General features: G+C 39.2%; 1 protein-coding gene across 2 annotated transcripts in view; it reads left to right on the forward strand.

Annotated features, from left to right (window-relative positions):
- LOC148846075 (metal transporter Nramp1-like) overlaps positions 1 to 18566 on the forward strand; it is a 66535-nt gene that overhangs the window by 23802 nt on the left and 24167 nt on the right. For both annotated transcript variants that reach the window (XM_088955388.1, XM_088955389.1), the window contains exons 7-12: positions 482 to 591; positions 835 to 1016; positions 1103 to 1172; positions 1860 to 2033; positions 2188 to 2292; positions 4460 to 4591. In XM_088955388.1, coding sequence (XP_088811514.1) covers positions 482 to 591; positions 835 to 1016; positions 1103 to 1172; positions 1860 to 2033; positions 2188 to 2292; positions 4460 to 4591 — 773 coding nt within the window. The remainder of the gene's footprint in view (positions 1 to 481; positions 592 to 834; positions 1017 to 1102; positions 1173 to 1859; positions 2034 to 2187; positions 2293 to 4459; positions 4592 to 18566) is intronic.

Genomic DNA, 18566 nt, shown 5'->3' on the forward strand with positions numbered 1-18566 from the left:
ATCACCCATTACAACATGTATAAATTCCATCCACTTAGTGGGAAGAGTTCTTTTTCTCTCCCACATTTTCTCCTATTTCTCTTTCCATTTTGTAGTGTTTTTCTTTCTCTTTCTCTCTTTGCTTCCACTTCCCTGTACAGCATATATTAGATCAAGAATAACATGAAAGATACTGCCATACTGTAAAAGGGTGACTTGGCTATTTTCCATGTATTTGTTAAATTGTCACAAACAGTATGCTGTCCATGATTTAGTTCCTCTTATAAGCTCTCATATTTCTTTAATGGTTTTGAGGCTTAGTTCTTCTAGTGCAATATTAAATTTATCCAAATTCTGAACTTTCTACTTTGAAGATTAGAAATTTATTGCATTGCATTCTTGTTATATTTTTACTATAGCAGACTCTTAACTGAGCTTATATATTTTTTGCTTCTAATTATATTTTTCATGATTTTAAATATTGGATTTTTCTATTCTCCAGTGATTGGGACAGCCTTTGCACTGAATATGCTCTTCAATATTCCTGTATGGTGTGGTGTTCTGCTTACAGGGTTTAGTACTTTGGTTCTTCTAGCATTGCAGCAATATGGGGTATGGATATGCCTTCACGCCATATATACACTAATTTACTTTTTCTGCCTTGTATAGGTTTCCTTACCTTGTCTTTCAAACCAAACGCAGTTTCAAAATATACAATTAAGTTAAGTTTACAGAATGATTATATTGTTAGCATGTTTCTTCCTCATTTGATGCATTGTTATTAATGTAGTCATTGTTAAAGATCATAGTTAACATAAAGACATTAAGCTTTTCATATTATTTCTCAATTTACAGGTGAGGAAACTTGAGTTCTTGATTGCATTTCTAGTACTTACAATTGCTGCATGCTTCTTTGCGGAGCTTGGATATGCAAAACCCAATTCTTCCGAAGTTATGAAGGGGCTTTTTATTCCCCAACTAAAGGGAAATGGAGCTACTGGCCTTGCAATTTCACTCCTTGGTGCTATGGTTATGCCGTAAGCTTCTTTTGCAGTTATACTTACTCGTCTCTTCATTTCATTATTTTTTCTCATATTTTGTTTGTTTTGTGCATTTTCTATAGGCACAACCTCTTCCTCCATTCAGCTTTGGTGCTTTCCCGAAGAATTCCAAGATCTATTCATGGAATCAAAGTTAACCTCTTTATTTGTATAAGTTCTATTTTCAGTTTGCCATGGCTCTAGCTCTTTCTAATTATTTATCAATAATTAATGCCTAGTCAATGGGTCACCTCTTGGATGAACAGTTACTATGGCTAAAATATAGAAGATTAAGGGTCTAGACTCCAGAAAAGTAGCTATTAAGGTTGAATAATTAGAATGTACCTAATTTCTAATTTGTAATACATCCAAGAGGTGACCCAACCGTTGAATAGGATGGATTGAGATCCTGTTTGAGTGGGTAAAGCGTGATGGGTGGATTTCCTACCATAATATATTTGATGAACTGATGAATGTATGGGTAGTAGACCTTATGTACATTATTATGGATAATCTGTATTTTTTTTGCTTTCAGAGTCCTTTCCTTCTTGAAAATCCAAAAGGCAACATCATTCAGAGGTTTCTGAAAATCATCAACATTGGTTACATACATAAGATATATTTTATGCAATTCTGCTTTGAGTTAAATAAAGGAGATGCATTGAAAATCAGGAAATACCAACTGATCAAATGGAGAAAAAAAAAAAGAAAGTCACTAGCTTAGCAGGGATATGTCGTGCTGGTTCCAAGGCTCATGTTCAGATGTCCTAGCTTTTATTTGGTGTGGCATTTATTTTTCAAAATTCTGATATCTTCTGAATGAATACATGTTTGTTGCAGGAGGCATGCCGATTTTATACCATAGAAAGTGCCTTTGCTTTGCTGGTGGCCTTTCTGATTAATGTATCTGTTATTTCTGTAAGTGGTTCTGTCTGTAATTCCTCAAGTTTGAGTCCGGAGGATCAGACAAACTGCAATGACTTGGATTTGAACAAAGCCTCCTTTTTGCTAAGAGTATGTAATTTGTTGTCTCTTCAAACTGTGTTAATATTATGATTGTTTTTCTGCTGTACATATAATTTTGTATTAGAGTTCTGCATTTTCAACTGAAGTTTTTTGTGATACTTATTCTAGTATTTATTTATTTATTTTTTTCCTTTTATGACAGAATGTTCTAGGTAGTTGGAGTTCAAAACTTTTTGCAATTGCGTTATTGGCATCAGGTCAGAGTTCTACAATTACAGGAACTTATGCAGGACAATATGTCATGCAGGTATTGTACTAATTGGATCATTGAGTTTAGATCTTGTGCTTTGTTTTCTTCTTAGTGGACACTGTCTTGATCATAGAATGGGACAGTTTATAAGAAAAATGCAGATGGAACTGGATAACTAGTGGGGGGGGGGGAGAAATACAAGAGTCAAGTCATCAAAATTTAAGAACAACTGTTTTACCTTTAAGGGATATCATTACTTCTTTTAGTTCTTACATTCCATTGATTTTCTTTTTTAATCTCTTGTATTCCATTGATTTGACATAGATAAATAATGAATTGCTACCAAAAATAAGCAATAAATTAAGGTGCAGGTTGTCATTTCTGTTGGTTTTAGACCTATTGCACTAAAATTTGGTGTCAATGCAAATGTTGATGATGTAAGAAAAAGAAGCATGTAACTAGGGGTCTATTTGATCCGTGTTAGACTGAATATTTAGCTTTTTGAGCTTGTCTCAGAAAAAAAGTTGTGGTTTGAGTTCAGCTTGAGCTCGATTTGAGCTAGAACCATGATCTTGAATTCAACTCGACTCAAACACTCACATGTTCGAGTTCGATAGCACATGACCAAAGCATCTAAGTCTACTTTCTCTCATTTTATCACCTATTGTAGCTACTACTAAGTTCCTGCGGATGACTTTATTTCTGGTCCTATTTTTTCTAGTTTTTCTACTCATCCATTGCAGCATATGCATTTTCAATTTTGAAATTTGGTACAAATAACTGTACCAAATAGCTTTGAGTTTGGGACCAACATTGGGTAATGGCCTTTGTGCCAAAAGAAAACATCAAATATTATGACCTCATCCAGTCTGGCCCTCCCATGACCTCAGATAGCTGGGAACCTGGGACCAACATTGGGTAATGGCCTTTTTAGATGATTATTATCTTTGCCAACCGGTTATCATTGGGAACAAACCAGAGTCCATGAATGTCCATCCCATACAAAGGAAAGCAGCAGTAAGGATCAGATAAAAATGCAATCAAGTTCTAAGTATGAAGTGTAGTTCAGAGTTTGGGAATTGTACCTTCATCAAAGCTTTACCTTTATCTCTCATTAAGTGCATACTTGGAAATGTCAAACCTACCATCTCTGGCTTCTCTCTCTCTCTCTCTCTTTCTCTTTCTTTCTCTCTCTGATTGGGCTACACAACGCAGGGTAGCCCATCCCCATACCCTTAATCCCCCAACCTTGCTGGCAGTGGGATTTTATCCTGAGTCTCCACTACAAACAGCTATTATAGATCCCGTCAATTGAGTCACTATCAGTTGGTCTCAGGCTAACTCCAATCATCTTTGGCTTCTCCAGTTTGTGAGATCTGTTGCTATCCAGTTTCCTTTTCCTGTCAGCCCTGATTGCTTCCCTTTGTGTGGACAGTTTCCTTTTTCATCAAACCTCTGTGTTTCTTCAGTTTATTTCTTCGCACTTTCCTTTGGGCTTTATCTTTTCCACCCCTTCATAGTTGATAACTTTCTTTAGTAGAAACCCCTTCCTCCTTTAGTTTCCTTTAGACACAGATTCTCCCTTCCAAAGTTTTTCCAGCATCTGCTTCTCACCTCCCATTATCTGTATGTATCTCAATAGTACTAGCATTTTTGAAGCTGATATGTTAAACCCGAGCATAAGAAAATTCTGCTGCCTTCTACCACAGGCATCTCGCTCACCTCTTGGAACACCATGTTTCTATGTCTTTTTCTTTTCCTACTGGAAATTTATGTTTTGATCAATAGCAAAGAAACATGTGCTTTTTATTTTGACAAATGGCTGGAAATTTAAGGGTCTGCACAGGCCCTTAGTGCTGTGGATCCCATGAGGGAGGGAGGGAGACGATACTGTTGTCAACCTGTACCAACTAAATAGGATCACTTTTTTGGGTCTCACCATCCTACATTTCTCTGCCAGCTAAATTGGTTTTGTTATGTGCATGGATTTATATTCATTTTTTTTTATCTTTGCTATTGATCAATACTAATATGGGTTTGTCAAAATGTGTCTTTCTGCAGTAATTACCAAATGATGGTATCAATAATATTCATTTGTTTGAGTGGTTTAAATATGAAAAAATGTAGGCAAAGAATATATGGTGTTTGTCTTAATATTTTCTCCTATCGTGGCCATGAATCATGAAAGTCAGCTAATTTTCATCTTCTGATATTTGTTTTGTAGGGTTTTCTTGATTTGCGAATCACACCATGGATACGGAACTTCTTAACAAGATGCTTGGCAATAGTCCCAAGTCTAACTGTTGCAATCATTGGTGGCTCAGCAGGGGCTGGCAAGTTAATTATTATTGCATCAGTGAGTTACTTATTATCTTGGATTATTGGTTTTTGTTTCTCATTTTCTCTTAGATCCATGGTTTGTATTCTTAGTTGTTCTGAATTGTATATTTGTTCTGTTCAGTGCCATATCCATTGTTAAATTATGGGCACTTAAATCATTTCTTATTACTTTCCACCCAAGTCCTTTTTCAGTCTGCCCTTAACTCTTCTAGTCCCTTCAACTTGTAACAGGTCACTTTTCCTAATAGGTGCTTAGATGGTCTTCTATGCACATGTCTGAACCATCTCAATCAACTTTTTGTCATTTTATCACTTAGTGGAGCTAATCCTAGGTTCTTTTGTATGACTTCATTTTTAACCCCATCCTTACTAGTTTTATCACTAATCCATTTAAGCATTTGCATTTCTAGCCGAGTCATTTTTTGGACATGTTTCTTAACTTTCCAACACTCTTCTCCATACAACATAGCTGGCCTTACAACTGTTTTATAGAATTTTCCTTTTATCCAAAGTGGCATTCAATTGTCATATATGACTCCGGATGCACCCCTCCATTTTCCCCATCCTGTTCCAATTCTATGGGTCGCATCCTCCTCAATATCTTCTTTGTTAGAATTATTGTACCAAGGTAACAGAAAATGGTACATTTAGTTATCTCTTGGTCTCCAATCCTAAGTTTGTCTCGGTTTGCACTCCTATTATTTTTAAATTTGGATTGACCATGGGTGCCTTGTCGCTTAGGTGCTTGCCTAGGTGTCAATTATGATGGAAAAATCATTTCTGACATTCTCTTACTTGATCTTTTAAGGCCAAAAATTGATTAACCAGAGCTCTATGGCATCTACATTTGATCAAACACTTTACTCAAGGCTGGGTCATTAGGTCCACAATCTTCTCTACAGTTGTATTTTTTGTTACCATCAAATCTCCTCTTTGTACAATCTCACAGACTAAATGATACTTCTATTCAATATTTTGTCCCACTCGTGACACCTGAGTTCCTTTCTCTACTCTATTGTACCATTGTTATCATAGAAGTTCATCATTAGTAACATACTAACAAGTACTACCAACCCCTATTCTCTAGAGGAATTTCTCATCTAGACTTTTTCATTAGTTGCCTCAAGTGCTGCAACATACTTTGCTTCATTAGATGGAATATTTGATACACTATTACTTAATACTACTACAACTAATGGCCCACCACCTAGGGTGAGGATATACCTTGAAGTGGATTTTTGTGAGTATTGATCTGATTAAAAGTGTGAATCTATATAGTATATATCTTGTTGCCACGAAATCCTCTCCATTGTATGACAATGTATAGTTCTTAGTTCTTCTCTAGTACCTAAGGATATTTTTTACTTCAGTCCAATGTTGTGTTCCCAGGTTATTTTGGATTCTATTGACCATCCCAGCTGCACAGAAAACATCTAGCCTACTACAAAGTGTGGCATACTTATGACTTGCCTACAGCCAAAGCATAAGGATCTTTCTATTTTCATTTTCTCCTTATGTCTTTGGACACTAGTCCGTGGAGAATGAAACCCCATGGTGTAAGAACACTTGTGAAGAGATTTAGGATGCAGTTTTATGCTTTCTGATATTAGCAAAATCTATTTATGAATTTGGACAATAATAGGAGATTTGTGATGTTTTGTCAACCTATTTGGAAATGTTTGATGTTGTATAGCAGGAGATGGTTACACATGATGCTGTTACTATACTAGAAACCTATTTGTTGCTTTGTACTGAGGAGGGCAGGTAAGGGTGTCAATGGACCGGTTTTGGATTGGACCCCATCCAGTCCAAAATCAATTTGGACGGAATGGGTGGACCAACAAGACATATTGGATTGGACCAATCCGGTCTAAAATATTTGTTAGATTGGATTGGACCTAGTCCGTCCGTAACAAATTTATATTGGATTTGGTTGGATTAAGCCAATATCTAGTCCATTGATAATATATGTGTCAATGGACCGGGTTTGGGTTGAAACCATTCTAAATCAAAATGAATTTGAACAGATTGGACGGTCCAGACATTGAATTGGACCGGTCCAAATTGGTCCGAAACATTCATTGGATTGGATTGGACCTGGTCCATTTATAATGGACTCACATTGGACTGGATCGGATTGTACCAAATCCAGTCCAATTGACACCCCCTAAGGGTAGGAGATGTACGATGTTATAGTCTCCTTCAATTGATTTTGTAGCATTAGTTACAGTGAAACGTAAGCCTACAAATAAACAGTAGAAGTTAAATGGGAAGACAAGAGGATAGTGTTATGTGAGTATTGTAAAACACCAAACATACTTGGGATACTTGTTTAAAGTTACACCTCACTTGGTGCCAGCAAGATTCAGGTATAAGAAGGGAGATGCTGATACAGTTTTACTATGGATGCTCTATCCATGCCTACACCTAGGTTGCCATCTCTAAGGACCTTGGCAGAAATTAGAGAAGTGAAAAGATGCATAAAATACTTGAGCTAGATAGGGAGCGGTGTGTGATCCAACTGCTGCACCATAGTCTGTGCCATCTGGTACTTGTCTCAACTTCATTTGCTCATGCAGGTACAAAGATTACTGCTTATCATAATTACACTTTTTTTTTTTCAAGATCAGGTATAGCTTTCTGGGCTGCATTTCCATTTATACTACTTCCACTTAGGGTAATATGGGTACTCCTTAGATAGTTGTTTAGAGTGGCCAAATGCTTTTTATTTATGTCCTCTTATTTGTTTGACTCAACTTCTTATAGTAGACAGGGTTATTTATGTCTTTTTATTATTATAAATTTACTTAAGGTAGATTAGTCAATTTACACTTATTACTTAAAGGGGTAATATCATAGTGTGTAGCAGATTTGAGGTGCATAACATATGCAAGGTTCAATTTATCAGTACAGTTGATACTTTTACTTAAAGTTTTGAGCACTTTATATGTACAATACTCAGGTTTTTTTTGGGTTTCCATGAACTCCTATTAACAAATGCCAATACTATAACTATTAAAGCTTAACAAATGCTGCTATTTCTTAAATATTAATGTATTGGAGGGTTCAAAATCGAGTTGTATAATGATACACACCTTGAACCTTGAATATAAGCAGAGATTTGGCTGGTTGGGAGACTGCTTTTGTTATGGGCCTAGGCGTAGGATCTTGTCCCGGGTCGGTCCACGGGGAGAACCTCTTGCTTCCCCTTGCGCCTTCCTTTGCGTGCAGACCCTATTGTGGAAAACCGAATGGGTGATTTGTCCAAGAGACCACCCGAACTCTCCTCACTCTTCTCTTGACTGGAAACTGAATGCCTTTATTTCAACTCATAGCTCCTTAAATAGGAGATTACAAAAGGGGGTTCCTTGTTGGATTCGGCTAGGCTAGGGTAATCCCTATCAAACTCAAACTTCTACTTCTAAATAAATTACCTACTTCTAATGGTAACACAACTCCTACTTCTAGTGGCAATCAGAACTCTTACTAAGAAGATAAGATAAGATAAGGATAAGGGATGAGGGATAATGCAGCTGGTGGCGAGTTGGCGAGCAGAGCTGTTGTGGCAAGATAAGTGTGGGCCCACCCTGCTGAGCTGTCGTGTGGGCCCCTCTCTGGTGCTGCTGCCGGATGGTGCATGTGTCTCCTAAGTGCTGCTGCCGGGTGGTGCGTGCTGCTGTGTGTGCTGCTGCCTATGATTGCGTGCGTCCATAACAACTTTTTTATCCCATTAGTAGAAATCTGCTGAATTAAAAAATATGAAAGAAAATTAGTTTCTTGAAGAGAGGAAGAGAGAAGGAGAAGAAGAGAAGTTGAAAAGAAAAGAGAGCAATAATATGGCCGCCCCCTTCACTTATTATTTATACTAAAAATAATAGAACAGTACAAAGACAACTATGCCCATATAGGGCGGCAAAACATAAAACAACATATATAACACTCAAAGACATAATAAAATTTGGACTCACATAACTACTGTGGTCCCTACCTCCTATTTAACAACTAACATAAAACATCTACTCAGAAAAACATCATAAAACTGACTAATCTTCAATACTCCCCCTCAAGTTGGGAGTAAATGTCACACATTCCCAACTTGCGTATATCATGTTCAAGCTTGTTCTTTGCCACCCCTTTAGTGAGAACATCAGCTAGCTGCAACTCTGAAGAGACATAAGGCAAACAAACTTCTTCGGTTGTTACCCTTTTTCTTATAAAGTGTCTAAACTTCAGTGTGTTTTGTCCTATCATGCTGAATTGGATTGTGGGCAATATTGATTGCAGCCTGATTGTCACAATATAACATCATAGGTTCCTCTACTTTCACCCCAATCTCACTCAAAAGATATCAAACCCAAAGAAGTCCTGAGACACCATGAGCCATGGATCTATACTCAGCCTCTGTACTTGACCTTGCCACAACCGCTTGCTTCTTACTCTTCTAGGAGATCAAGTTTCCACCTACAAAGGTACACACTCCTGATGTAGACCTTCTGTCATCTAAGCATCCTGCCCAATCTGCATTTGTATAAGATTCTAGCTTCAGATTCTCATGATTTGAGAAAAGAATGCCTCTGCCAGGGTGCTTTTTCAGATATGCAAGTATTCTCTCAATAGCTTCCCAGTGTTGAACTCGAGGTGCATGCATGTACTGACTCACAACACTGACAATAAGAAATATCTGGTCGTGTCATACACAAATACAGAAGTCGGCCCACCATTCTTTGATACTTCCCCACATCCTTTACCAACTCACCATCCACACTAGTAATTCTGTGATTTGGGTCAATAGGAGTGTCTGCTGGTTTGGTCCCCAGCTTCCCAGTCTCCCATGGTAGGTCAAGTACATACTTTCTCTTTGAAATGAAGATCCCATGCTTGGATCTTGCAACTTCAATCCCCAAGAAGTATTTGAGATCACCAAGATCTTTGATCTCAAATTCTTGCTGCAATGATTTTTTGAGATCATTGCTACTCTATTCTAGTAAACGGTATGGTGAGGGACTTTTTTCTAGCTTGCAGGGGTGTCAGACAAGGGGATCCACTCTCACCCTTCCTTTTTACCTTAGTAACTGATGTGATTAAGAGGATCATTACTAAGGCTGACAATGAAGATGCCACTAGGGGTTGGAGAATAGGGAGACACCAAGTCCCCGTCACCCACCTTCAATTTGCAGATGATCTAATGATCTTTTGTGAAGGAGGTTTTCACGAAAAGGTAGCAAACCTAAAGGAGCTAATCAAAGGATTTGAAAGTATTTCTAATTTGAGAATAAATTTGGAAAAGAGCTGCATAGCGGGTATAAATTTGGAGGTAGGGGAGGTCGAGGCTATTGTGGAGTGTCTTGAGTGTTCCACCTCTGCTTGGCCTATGTCATATTTAGGGCTTCCTTTAGGGGCAAATCCTAGGGAGAGTAGATTTTGGACCCCAGTGATAGAAAAGTTTGAGAAGAGATTAGCCCCATGGAAGAGGAATTATGTCTCTTTAGGAGGGAGAATTACCCTAATAAGAGTTACCTTGGCTAACTTACAAAAAAATATGGCGTTTTGTTGGGAAGTATTCCATGGGAAAGTAAACACTCTAGATAACCTACAAAAGAGAAGACCTTTCCTCTGTATTTCTCCTAATTGGTGTATCCTTTGTAGAGATCACGGTGAAGATTGTTACCACCTATTAATATCTTGTCCCTTTTCTGCAGACCTTTGGGCTTGGCTACTTTCGTTTTTTGGGAGTGGTTGGGGTCTACCAGCAAAAGTTCACATGCTCTTCAACCATTCCACCTTTTATTGGCCTACAAAAATAGGGAGAATTATTTGAAGATGTGCTCGTGCTGCCTTGATTTGGACTCTTTGGGAAGAAAGGAATATTAGAATTTTTCAAGAAAATGAAAGGAGTAGTCAGGAATTGAAAAACTGTGTGTTTAATAGGGCAATACCTTGGCTGAAGACCTTGGAAATCTTTCATCAATTCTCCTTTAATGACCTTTGGAGAAATTGGTCAGCAGTAGCAAGGTGTTCATCTCTCAAGGACAAATCAATTACAAGTTGGTCTCCTCCATCTGAAGGCTCACTGAAGTTGAACTTTGGTGGAAGTAGCATGGGCAATCCAAGATTATCTAGAATGGGGGGTGCTTTGAGAAATGAGAAGGGAGAGATTTTGTTGCTCTACTTGGGAATTGGGGACTCCATCAGGGCAGAACTTTTAGCTGGTGTACAAGGGGTGCAATTTGCAAACCAGCTGGGGGTACAACACCTAACAATCGAGGGGGATTCCAAAGTGGTGATGGGTTGGTTGAAAAATCTTGGAGAGGCTATGTGGCGTTACAAGAATGAAATGAAGAAATTTAGTTGGTTGACAAGGAATATGTTGGTCACTGTACAATGGGTGGGGAGATCAGCAAATACTTTGTTAGATGTGTTAGCTAAGAAAGGGATAAATAGGGAAGAATTGTTTTGGGCTCAGTTTTGATTCTTTCTTTTCTTTCCTAGTTTACTTGTAAGATTCAAGGAGGGGCTGCAGCTCATGCCTCTCCTTAGGATGTTGTATGAACTCACTCTAAATCTGCTTTTGAATTAATAAATTTATTATTATTCATCAAAAAAGTCTCCTCTAGATCATTTCCTATCACCAGTATATCATCCACATACACAATCATAATTGACACTAGAGCATCTCTCCTCTTCACAAAGAGGGTTCGATCAAACTGTGTTTGTGTGTGTCCAGAACAGATGAGTGCCCCTTTGAACCCGTCAAACCAAGCCCTAGGTGACTATTTTAGTCCATACTATAGTTTTCAAGGCGCCAAGGCGAGGCTAGGCGACCCTGGGGCGCTCAGGCGCCTAGGCGATGGAATTTAAAAATAAGAAGCATGGATTTCTACCCCTTCTGTACTTGTTTTTTTGGTTTTATGTATTTTGCACTTTTGTGCTTGTGTTTCAAGCAGTGTTGCTTGATGAGAACAATTACTAAAATAAAAGAAGAAAATGAAGAAGAAAAGTAAGGGGCGAGCCCTTGTTCTAGACCTATAAAAAGAAGGTGGAAAAATATTAAAATAAAAGAAAAAAAAAACAAAGAAGAATAGAAGGGGCTCTACCCCTGTTTCAGACACCAATGATGAGAACAAAAAAAGGGTTAAAAAGTGCAAGAAGCTAAGAACAAAAGAAGGGGGCGGAGCCCCTGTTCTAGGCCTAGAAAATCTGGTGAAAAAAATATACTAAAATGAAAGAAGACTATGAAGAACTTCAAACAACAATAATGAGGGAAAAGGAGCTGAACACATGCATGAAATTTCAGAACAAAAGAAGGGGGCGGAGCCCCTGTTTTAGTCAAATAATATGATTCAAACCAGGAAATAAGAATGGTTTTAGTCCAACAAGAAAGAGGAGAACAATAGGGCGTAACCACTGTTTTAAACCTGTTGAAAAAGATAACAAAATGAAGGAGGAAACTGATTAACTCACCTTGACTTCGAGGATTGTGTCAGAACGATGGGGGGCTGTTCTCTCTACTTCCTCATTTGATTCTTTTGTCAAAGTGAATGAAACCCTTGAGATTATTTTGTTTATACTTTCCTCATAACAAAAACATGATAACATGAAACATATCCTATTATAAAAACTAATACCAACTAATAAATATTCTATATTATTTTTATTTTTGTTTAATAAAATATTGTATACTATATATGTGTTTCATTCCCCACAACACGCGCCTAATACATTTTTTCTTGGTGTTTGGGCAAGGCACTCCTTGAAAAGCGCCTAGTTGCCTAGGTGACGCCTTGACAATTATGGTCCATACAAATATTTTCTGAGTTTGCACACCTTTCCTTTACCAACATTTTCATAAAAGCCTGTTGGAATGTTCATATATACCTCCTCCTATAAATTATCATTGATGAAGGCATTTGTGACATTAATTTGGAATAAGGGCCATGAATAGGTGGCTGTTAGAGATAAAAGGATACAAATTGAACTCATCTTAGCTATTGGTGCAAAGTTTTCTAGATAATCAACACCATAGGTCTGAGTATACCCTTTTGCTACCAACATTGCCTTGTACCTCTCTATCTTGCCATCAGCCTTATACTTCACTGTGAATACCCATCTACATTCGACTGCCTCCTTGTTTGGAGGGAGATCAACTATTTCCCAAGTTTGGTTTTTGACCAAAGCATCCATCTCATTTTGCATGGCTGTGTTCCACTCAGGTTTGGAGAGAGCCTTAGTAACATTCCTGGTATAGACACAAAATCCAGGGAAGAAAGAAAAGTACGGTAGGAGGATGATAAGGCACTGTAGGAAAGATGGTGTGAAATACAATGGACTGTACACTTTCTCTTCCCCTTACGAAGTGCAAGGGGAAGATCAAGGTTAGTGGGATTAGATGTAACAATGATGTTAGAGATAGGAACATTATCATCATAAAACATAACAAGCTCAGACTCAAGAGGAATACTTGAAACTGTATCTACCAAATCTAGAGTTTCAGAAGGACTGATAGAGAGTGGTGTGGGTTGAGGATGTGTGGAGTCAACCATCATTTGTCGGCACTGATATTTCTGTGAGTCTGCTCGTAGTGGCTCAGGTAATGAAACTGGAGGTGCAGGTGCTGGTTGAACTGATGGAGGTGCTGGTTGAACTGATGGAGGCGCTAAAGAAACAGGAAGAGGAACAGATTGTGAGGCCTCCTCCCCAAAACTCTCCCCTTGAGGAGAACCACTCGAGAAGAAGAAGGTGGATTCAAAGAAGGTAACATACATAGTGACAAATCTGCTCCTTGACACGGGGTCATAATAGCAATACCCCTTTTGGTTCAGAGCATACCCATGAAAAACACATTTCTTGGCCTTAAGATCCAATTTCTTGCGATGAGGGCCAAGAATGTCAACAAAGGAAACACAACCAAAAGCCTTCAGAGGTATATGAAATATCCCCCATCTGGAAAAAAAAGACTAAATGGCACCTTAAACCCCGAAGTCCGTGAAGGAACACGGTTAATCAAATGCATGGCTATAAGAACTACATCTCCCTAGAACTGCACAGGGACTGAAGTACACACCATAAGACTCCTTGCCACCTCCACAATGTGTCTGTTTTTCCTCTCAGCAACTCCATTTTGTTGCGGTGTATATGCACAACTGCTCTGATGGACTACACCATGTTCTAAGAGATACATGGTCAAGTCCTTCTCAAAGTACTCTCTGGCGTTATCTAATCTAAAAGCCTTAGTTCTCGCTCCAAATTGTGTGAGAACCATCTGGTGGAACTACCGTACCAAGTTAGGAACCTCATCACATGATCTCATCAAATATATCCAAGAATATCATGTATAATCATCCACAAACAAGAGAAAGTAACAGAATCCTCCCATGGAAGGGATATGATATGGCCCCCATACATCAGTATAAACAGTATTAAAAGCGTAAGTACTTCTTTTATTACGTGGTTTAAAAGACTGTCTACAATGCTTTCCTAACTGACAACTCTCACACTCCAAAGTAGATAACTGAACAGACTCAAACAACTTGGGAAAAGACATTTCAAAGAACTAAAAGAAAGATGTCCCAAGCGATTGTGCCAAAGCATAATTTGGTTCATTGACTTTGACCCACTACTACAGTTGCTACTAACATGATGGCCCTAATGTCTCAGAATCTCATCCAGAAGGTAGACTCCATTCACCTCATGACCACTCCCAATCATCATCTTTGAGTCCAGATCCTGCAAAACACAATTACCAGGAAGAAAGGTCATAGAACAATTCAATTTTTTTGTTAAAGAATTAATGGACAGTAGGTTGGTATGAAGTCTAGGGACTTGTAAAACAGAAGACAGAGTTATACCCCTAGTCACTCTCACTGTCCCCTTCACAGCAATGGGCATATGTGAACCATCTGTTGTAGAGACTCTGTCTCTACCAGTGCACAACTGATAGGAACTGAAAAGGGTAGGGGCATTAGTCATGTGCTCAGATGCTCCTGAGTCTATAATCCAGGGAGGTCCTTCCTTACCTGAAGTGGATGCAAGATTTGCAGTTGCATATGAACTACCTGTATGTGCAAAGGAAGTGTAGTTGGCTCTTGCATTCTGCTGTCCATCTAGAAGGCCAGAGCTAGGTGAATATTTCTTACTCATTAGCTATCCAAACCTCTCAAATTTTGTTCTCACTACTGTTACTGCAATGGATTCCCAATCAGTTTGGGAAAGAGGGGCTGAAGAGTCTCCTGTAGTGGCTACATTTGCATTTCCCTTATTGTTTCTTATCGGAGCAGGCATAAGATTTGGATGAAGCTTCCGACAAGTGTCCCTGGTATGCTTAGACTTCTTGCAATAATCACACACCAAATCCTTCTTATCTTCCCTTCTAGTCTTACTACTCCCCTTGTCTCCATTCGACTTAGGTTTTGTTGTACCAACCATAGCCGACTAGTCAATCCCAGGCTGTCTCAACATTACATTCCTCCTACTCTCCTCTCAAAAGACAAAGGCATAGGCCTATGAGAGTGTCACACCCTCCCTAGAAAGAATATGCTGCCTAGCAATGTCAAATTCAGGGTTCAGCCCTGCCAAGAGCTCAAAAACCCTATTCCTCTGTACCAGTTTGTGATAAGTTGCTGCATCATTTACACTTTTCCATACCACAGTTTCTAAGTGATCTATTTCCTGCCATAGGGTTTTCAGCATGGAGAAATACACATCAAGAGGTTTTTCTCCCTGTTTCATACTTATCACTTGATTTCTTAACTTGTAGGCTCTGGCTTCATTTTGCTTGTGAGAATAGGTTTCAGTCACTCCATCCCAAATCTCCTTAGCAATATTAGCCCATAGGAAATTTTTTGCAATATGAGGTAACATAGAATTACATAGTCAGGACATTGCCATGTAATTCTCCTACACCCATCAGGAAGAGTCTGTATCAGGTTTCTTCTCCTCCCTAGTGAGATACCCTAATTTTCCACAGGTACCAATAGCCATTTTAGCTGATTGTGCCCACTCCAAATAATTTGTACCATCAAGTTTTACTGTAATAATGATCCCAGACGCAAAAATATCATTACTACCTCCAACACCCAGTCCCGTAATACTGGTAAATTTTATCTCGGTATTCCAACTCTCCATCTTACTTCAAACAGTTCAATAGTAAGAAAAAAAAAAGATTGGAGACCTTCAAAAAATAATTTAATATCACACACAAAAACCAACCCTTCCAGAAGAAGAAAACCCTAGATGGAGAGAAATCTCTCTCCTCCCCAAGCCTCCCAATAGAGAGAAAAGTGAATCGATCACTCCGGGAGGCTCAGAAAATTCTAGAAACCAAACCGCCCTCTTAAGAAGATAAAAGAAAACTAACAATACCTGGCGCCCAAGATTAGGTAAAAAACAAACAGTCCAACTTTTTTGGGACTCTTCCCTGTACTCCAATTCTTCCTGATTTTGATGTCAAACAGTAGATCACCTTCTGATGACTAGATCCCACCAAAAAGTACAGTTCAACAGTAAGAAAAAAAATAGATTGGAGACCTTCCAAAAATAATTTAATATCACACACAAAAACCAACCCTTCCGGAAGAAGAAAACCCTAGATGGAGAGAAATCTTTCTCCTCCCCACGCCTCCCAATAGAGAGAAAAGTGAATCGATCACTCCGGGAGGCTCAGAAAATTCTAGAAACCAAACCGCCCTCTTAAGAAAATAAAAGAAAACTAACAATACCTGGCGCCCAAGATTAGATAAAAAACAAACAGTCCAACTTTTCTAGGACTCTTCCCTGTACTCCAGTTCTTCCTGATTTTGATGTCGAACAGTAGATCACCTTCCTGATGACTAGATCCCACCAAAAAATCCAAGAACTGGGCAATCTATAGCAGATTGATTAGTCCTTTACTACTTCATGCAGTCGGCTGATCTAGGGCTGCATGAGAATGCTTCAAGAAACCCTAGCCTATTTCATTGGACCTAGTCTCTTCTAGCGTCTCGTGCGACACTTGGGCAGCAGTTTGTCGCTCCACAAAGCCTTCCTTGCTTAGAGCACTCTCCTAGCTCCTAGGACCAAGTAGCTTTCCAACTCATCCCTCACACTGAGGCACACACTTAGGCAACAATGCACAAAGCACACAAGGAAAGAGTGAGATGAAGAACTCAAAGAAATCTTTGTATTACTCAAGAGATGGATACAATGTGTTAGCGTAGGGGTATTTTTGTCTTTATACCTTGATTGATGTTGCTGATCTGTAATGTTGTGTTGAAACATGTGCTCTTAACTTAAGTAAGGGCACATAGGTCTTTTCAGTTATGTTTTAATAATAATATAAATACTTACTGGCCGACTGGGAGAAGTCATGTTGACTCTTTCAGTTCAAACCAGAATTCTCTCTTCTCTCTTTCTCTCTTTCTCTATCACTCTTTCTTCTTCTACATAACTGAACTCAGTCAGGCCGAACTCTAAGGCAGACCTGAATTCTAACATGGTATAGAGCAGGTTAAATCTGCCTAGATTTCTGCTTGCCTAGGGTTCATTCTCTGCGCACCCTATCTAGGGTTTTTCTCTTTTTTTTTTTTTTTTTTTTTTTTTTTTTTCTGTGTTTGATTGGAGATAAGGGAAAGGGCTGAAAAGGAGTGATCGCCCTCTTCCCTTGGGCCGAACTGTGTGTGGCTGTTGTGTGTGAAGCGACTGTTGTGTGTGGACTGCTCTCCTGCTCGCATGGGTGTTACTTCAGCGATAAGGTAAGAGATTTCAGTTCTTAATATCTGTTATGGATTAAATAGGAGGTGTGTTTCAGACCATTTGCTAGTGTTTCGGCCAGTAAGTGCTAGGGTTTATGCTGGTTTCTTTGTGCATATTGAAGGAAGAGATATGATCATATAGTGGTGAGATTTCAGGTAGTTGTAGGAGCAGGGTTTGTGGTGTAAAGAGCACACATTCCAACAACAATTAGTGCTGCAATCAGTGTGACAGGTGTGACCTAGTGGTGTGTAGTGTGCAGATCTCAGTGACAATAGAATTCAGCAAGTGTGCAGAATTGGTGATAACATAATGGGAGACAGTAATGATTATAAACCTAGTGTGATGGTGCCTACAGACTACCTGAATGTTCAGATGACCTCCATTAAGTTAAATGGAGAGAATTATGTGCCTTGGGCTAAATCCGTTTAAGTCTTTCTAAGGCAAAGAAGAAGGTAAAACATATCAGAGAGGAGAAACCCTCCTCTGACTCTCACGAGTATGAAGATTGGGAGCAAGACGACGCTCAGATCATCACATGGTTGTGGAACAGTATGGAACCCAGGATTAGTGTGAACTTCATGTTCCTTGATACTGCCAAAGACGTATGGGATCATGCGAAAAAATTGTATTTGGGGCAGGACAATACAACCAGAGTTTATCAGCTTTATCAAGAGTACTTTAATCTGCAACAGGGCAATCAGAGTCTTGAGGAGTACTATGCCAACATGAGGAACATACGTATGAGTTGAATGTCTATCATCCTCTCATTTCTGATGTCAAGATTCAGCAACAACAGAGAGAGCAGCCTGATGTGACTAGATTTTTGGTGGGACTAAAGTCTGAATATGAACCAGTACGGGCTCAGATATTAGGGGGATCAGCTCTTCCGTCCCTAGAAGAGGTATTTGCTCGACTTCGGAGGATTTCTATCGGATCTACTGAGAAATCTAATATCTCAGATAGGTCTGCCTTTGCTGCATCAAGAGGCCGTGGTGGTAGAGGTGGAGCTCAGTCTGGCCGTGGTGTTGGTAGTGGTTCTGCATATGGCCGAAGTGGCAATGGTGGGTCTACTTATAATCATGGTGGTGGTCGTACTAGGAGCAGAGATTCAGGGGGAGCCTGTGGTAGAGGACGTAGCTCAGGCCCGAGGAAGTGCACTCATTGTGGTATGGATGGACATACCATCAACCATTGTTATGATTTACATGGTCCTCCCTCAACCTGGGCCAATCATGCCGCGGCCGGTGACACAAGTTCCAGCTTTA

Source organism: Nelumbo lutea, chromosome 7, assembly GCF_056320005.1.
Source record: "Nelumbo lutea isolate HS-2025 chromosome 7, American lotus-T2T, whole genome shotgun sequence".
Taxonomy (NCBI): Eukaryota; Viridiplantae; Streptophyta; class Magnoliopsida; order Proteales; family Nelumbonaceae; genus Nelumbo; species Nelumbo lutea.